Source organism: Octopus bimaculoides, chromosome 9 (genome assembly GCF_001194135.2).
Source record: "Octopus bimaculoides isolate UCB-OBI-ISO-001 chromosome 9, ASM119413v2, whole genome shotgun sequence".
Classification (NCBI taxonomy): domain Eukaryota; kingdom Metazoa; phylum Mollusca; class Cephalopoda; order Octopoda; family Octopodidae; genus Octopus; species Octopus bimaculoides.
Genome location: NC_068989.1, coordinates 16,515,581 through 16,521,239, shown reverse-complemented (window position 1 = coordinate 16,521,239; position 5,659 = coordinate 16,515,581). Strand labels below are relative to the sequence as shown.

The 5,659-nt window shown below is 37.7% G+C and overlaps 1 protein-coding gene across 1 annotated transcript in view; it reads left to right on the top strand.

Annotated features, from left to right (window-relative positions):
* Positions 1 to 2,478: 2,478 nt before the first annotated feature.
* Positions 2,479 to 5,659, top strand: part of LOC106869652 (Bardet-Biedl syndrome 5 protein homolog) — a 26,787-nt gene continuing 23,606 nt past the window's right edge. Inside the window, exons 1-2 of the mRNA XM_014915472.2 lie at positions 2,479 to 2,752; positions 5,212 to 5,294. Coding sequence (XP_014770958.1) covers positions 2,697 to 2,752; positions 5,212 to 5,294 — 139 coding nt within the window. The 5' untranslated portion in view covers positions 2,479 to 2,696. The remainder of the gene's footprint in view (positions 2,753 to 5,211; positions 5,295 to 5,659) is intronic.

Below are 5,659 nucleotides of genomic sequence, written 5' to 3'. Positions count from 1 at the left end.
CCGGACAAAACCCCCTCGGACAAAACCCCTGTGACTTTCTTTCCGTGACTTTTTTTTGCTAAATTTTCAGATTAACACCCGCACGATTTTCTCTAGGGTGTTAGGGTTAGGGCTTTAGGGTCAGGGTTAGAGTTTTAGGGTTAGTTTTAGGGTTAGGGTTAGGGTTAAGGTTAGGGTTTAGGGTTACGGTTACGGTTAGGGTTTTAGGGTTAGGGAATTCCGTCCCTAACCCTAACCCTAACCCTAAAACCCTATCCCTGACCTTAAAACCCTAACCCTAACACCCCAGTGAAAATCGTGCGGGTGTTAATCTGAAAATTTACCTTTTTTTTTTTACCTGAATTCATTTATTGTTTGTCCTAAATAAAGGAAATGGCAATGATAAATTTTAACGAACTTCGCGTTGATGTTTTATTTGCAATAATCAATTCCGTCTCAGAGTTGTTCAGTACGTAGAAATTCGAAAACACACACACACCCACTGGTTATTGTTGCTAACCTAACAACACTAAGGAGTTTTGAAATTTTGTAGCACACACACTTAGATTGAGAAACTAGAACTAGGTGAAGTGACAAGCACTCCTTGACTAATTGCTTTAGATGAGAATAATGATTGGATGTTGTATAAGAGGTAGAAAGGGAAGAGGATGTAGTTATAGACCGAAGTGATACTGCTTGATCTGGCTGGTCTTGATTAGGTAGACACAATTTGACAAGGATGTAGCCATCAATCAAATAAGTTCGTTTAACACCCACGCAAATTAAGACACTGCACAACAACAACGGAAATTGTCGCTACTGTTTTCTCCCTGATCAGTTCTAGCTGCGCAGATGTGCAAATAAAGGGTTCTGTAGTAATCAAAGCGTCCGTTTCTTTTCAATTGATTATTCAACTAGGGCTACACTGCCTAATGTAGTGCTTCTCATAGAGAAAACCAGACCCTTACTCACGAAATTGAGACTGTGAGGATCGAAAGGGGAAGCGATTAAAAAAGATTGGTGTCAGACTTTTTAAAGTTTAAGCAACGGCTTGGTAAAAAAATAGAATTACATGGATGCAAACTGTTTTATTCTTCACATTAATAGAGCTGAGGAGGACAAAAAAAGTTCACTATTATTGGGGTAGGAGTGGACTGGTATTTGTCAGTTGATGAAAGTTAAAATGGCTTATAATCACTCAACGTGGATTCCCCTTCTGTTATTCCGGCATAGCATCCGGGATTACTCTATCCAATGTATCCTTCCATTTAAAGATAGTAGGTTTTATATAAGTGTAACTTTGGGGAAGATATGGCTGTTGTTTCTAGCAGGTCAAACCACTACCAGCACAAGGTTTGATCCGGTATTACACAATAACTCATTAAACCAATTCCCACCACCGTCGTTACTGTTTTCGTAGTGCTTAATTTACGCTACAGTTTGCCATTATGACACAAAACTAATTTACACCAATTAACTTAATTGTTGTGTTTATTGCAGATTAGTTTCACCTTCCCAAATTATTCTCTAATTAATAATTAATTATGATTTCATACATTGGCACAAAGCCACACATTCGTCAAGTTAGGAACATTGTCAAGTGATTGTGTCTTGATTTCGTATGCACTACATTCCTGAACATATATCATCAGGTAATTGCACCATTTTTTTTTAACCTGGCTTAGATGACATGAGGGAATTTCTATCCTTTGGGCTTCATTATAAAAGCAAACTTTTATATGGATCATAGGATCAAAGCTATGCCCTGCTGTCACATTCCAGGGGGACAAAGCAGCAGGTAATTGCCTCGTGTCTTCTCCTAACCTGGTTTAGAGCACACGAGGGCTTTGTTTTTGTTTTATCTCACCCTTGTTAAGCTTGATTATAAAGAACTACTACTACTACTACCACCACCACCACCACCAGCACCACCACCACCACCGCCACCACCACTACTACTACTACTACTACTACTACTACTACTACTACTAACAACAACAACAACAACAGGCGCAAGAGTGGCTGTGTGGTAAGTAGTTTGCTTACCAACCACATCGTTCCGGGTTCAGTCCCACTGCGTGGCACCTTGGGCGAGTGTCTTCTACTATAGCCTCGGGCCGACCAAAGCCTTGTGAGTGGATTTGGTAGACGGAAACTGAAAGAAGCCCGTCGTATATATATATATATATATATATATGTATATGTATGTATGTATGTATATGTTTGTGTCTGTGTTTGTCCCCCTCCACGCAACATCGCTTGACAACCGATGCTGGTGTGTTTACGTCTCCGTCACGTAGCAGTTCGGCAAAAGAGACCGATAGAATAAGTCCTGGGGTCGATTTGCTCGACTAAAGGCGGTGCTCCAGCATGGCTGCAGTCAAATGACTGAAACAAATAAAAAAGAAAAAAAAAGAGAAAAAAAAGAAAAACGAAACATTTTATTATCTTTTCTTGAGGTTTAGCTTCAGACTAGCCCTTAACAGGCAAAAACTATAATCGATGGCGCTTTCGTCCTTTTATATATTCAGGATTACATTGTCCAAAATGGGCCCTCCCTAATTACTAGCGTACTAAGGTGTGATTTTAAGTGCAGAGATTAAATCGCTTTGGTTATACAGGAACTATGTACCCATGGGGACTACTGCTCACCTCACACCGTTGCTATAACAACACTTACACACATACACAAAAAGAAAAGAAAAGACAAGAAGGGAATGGCGATATCGTTAGTTTGGCAACACAGACAAACCAGATTTGATTTATCATCGCGGTAAGTGTATGTTGACATGTGACAAATTACATTAAGCTGTTGAAAAAGGATAATTGTTGGTTATTTTTAATGTTATTGTTTGAATTATTTATTTGAAGCAAATGACAGTGTGCAGATATATTGTCAGAGAGAGAGAGAGAGAGAGAGAGAGAGAGAGAGAGAGAGAGAGAGAGAGAGAGAGAGTTTAGACTTTCTTTTGTTTTTGTTCTAATTGACTTGACAGTTGAAGAGCACAGATCTGCTACCACTAACGTTCCAGAGAAAGTAAATTAGAAATGACAAACAATGGCTCTTAATCCCAAGTAGCTGCCGTTGACCAACACCAGGTGAGCCGTCATCAAGCAGACCTACCTTTACTAAAAGCATTCAAGTCGTGATCATTTTATCTTTTTATTTTCTCTTTCAGGTAATAAACTAATTATATTGTTCAATGTGTCTTTTCTTTTCTTACGATGGTTAAGGTGTGATTTGAGGGCGATTTGGCTACTGCATTTAGCAGCTCAGTCAACCATGTGGAATATGCTTTTCATATTATGAAACCAAGCAAATCAAAGATAAAAATACAGTGTATGTTGATCCTCTTCTGTGTATGACACTCTTCAAGAAATGGTAGTATTCCTTTCAGTTTTGCTTTGAGTGAAAAGAAAATATTTGTAAGCCAAAACCTGAAATAGAGACAGGCTGCTTGTGAAAAAGTAGTATGACATATTCACTTAATGCCCATTGTAATACAAAACTTGTGTCTGAGGTGAGGGCAGAATCAAAGGATCCCAATAGAGTGATGGATGATAAGTGGGCAAATTAGAGGGTTCCTTCAGGAACAGATTCAACAAATACAAGAAAGGAAAAATGTCACATCTTTAGCAAGATATATATGGACATTAAAAGAAAATGCTTTGCATTACAACATCAAGTGGAGGATAATGGAAAAGTGAGAACATTACTTTAACCAATAGTAGGAAATGCAGGCTCTGCTTGGCTGAGAAAATGATCATACAAAGGAACTCTTTCCACACTGGATCCCAACCAAACTGTAAAAGTTAAGTTTTCTGTTCCTGCCCCTTTGTACACAAATTAAACACACACATGTGCACACAAACAGCAGCTTGAAGTTCATAAAAAGGGCATACTTCTATTGGCAACATTAAGATAGTTCATTCTTTCTGTTGATGAACACTGCATTTTGGTGGAATATGTGTAGTCTCTTGCAATGACAGAATTGACAGTTGTGAGTTCTATGCAAGTAAGAAGGGGCCATGTTAATGATATTCCATTTGATGTTGGGGAAGTTGTTCCAATTGTCATGGTGTCTCCTGATGAAGTGGGTCTGGGAGGCACAATTTTCCTCATTCTTGCATCCAAAAGATTGCATATGCTTTGTAAAGCTTTCTTTAAAATCACTGGCTGTCATTCTCATGTAGTGTCTTGTGATGCAATCAGATGGTATGAAGGTGACTCCATAGACTATAGCCTTTGAGAAGCAGGATCCTTCCAGTGGGCAGTTGGTAGGATTTTGTAGGTTACAGGTTGGGATATGGATTGGAGGCTGTCGTGTGTGTGTGTGTGTGCATTTGTGTCTATTGTAGTGTGTGATGTTTGAAGCAATATTGTCTAAGCAGGCATAACAGTATTAACTCCACATGTCCTAAACTGGCTAGTAGAGGCTTAATACCTTGAATTTCTTTCAAAACCTGTTACTCTTCTCTAGATGTCTGATGTGATCGGTTCATCCTATGAGTCCATGAAACTTTAAGTCATAGGAGCTGAGTGAAACTGTTATTAATGTGTGTGTGTGTGTGCGTGATTAAGAAGCTTGCTTTGTAACCACATGGTTTCAGGTTCAGTCCCACCTTGGGCAAGTGTTCCCAACTATGGTTCTAGACCATCCAATGCCTTGTGAGTGAATTTGGTAGACAGAAACTATGTAGAAGCCTGTCATCTATCTATCTATCTATCTATCTATCTATCTATCTATTATCTATCTATCTATCTATCTATCTATCTATCTATCTATCTATTTCTCTCTCTCTCTCTCTCTCTCTCTCTCTCTCTCTCTCTATATATATATATATATATATATATATATATATATATATATATATATATATATATATATATATATATATATATATATATATATATGCATACACACATGTATATATGTTTGTGTGTGTATTTGTATCTATGTTTGTCCTCCACTACTGTTCAGCAACTGGTGTTGTTTTGTTTATGTTCCCATAACTTGGCAGTTCAGCAAAAGAGAGCCAACAGAATTAAGTACTGCAGTTAATCTAAAGCCTTTTGACTAAAACCTTTCAAGGCAGTGCCCCTGCATGGCTGCAGTCGAATGACTGAAACAAGGAAAAAGAAAAAGATAAACGATAAATAAATGAAATAAATAAAACAAATAAAAAAATAAAGAGATCATGTGACTTGGAGTAATAAAATTTCAATTACAGGGACTTACAAACAATAAATGGAGAGAATATTCTGGATGTTATAAAACTTGTTGAGGATGTTAAAGCTGCAAATGGGCAAACGGGTAAGTTTTCTTCTTAAACTGTTTCATTTTCATAAATGACTAAACAAATCTGACAGCTGTCATTGGTGCTTCTACCATCTGCTGAACTATGGCACGTTCATTTACGGGAGAAAATGAATACGAATAGCCTGAATACTGATGATGGTCATTTACAACCATTACATGATGTCTAGGCAAGGGTATGCACAAACATATATGCACATATATGCAGGTACCTACCTGGCAGGCTCCTGTAAAACTGTCCGGCTCCTGTAAAACTGTCCAGTCCATGCCAGCATGGAAGGCAGATGTTAAACAATGATAATGATGATGATGATATATATATATATATATATATATGATAATATATATGTATATATATATAT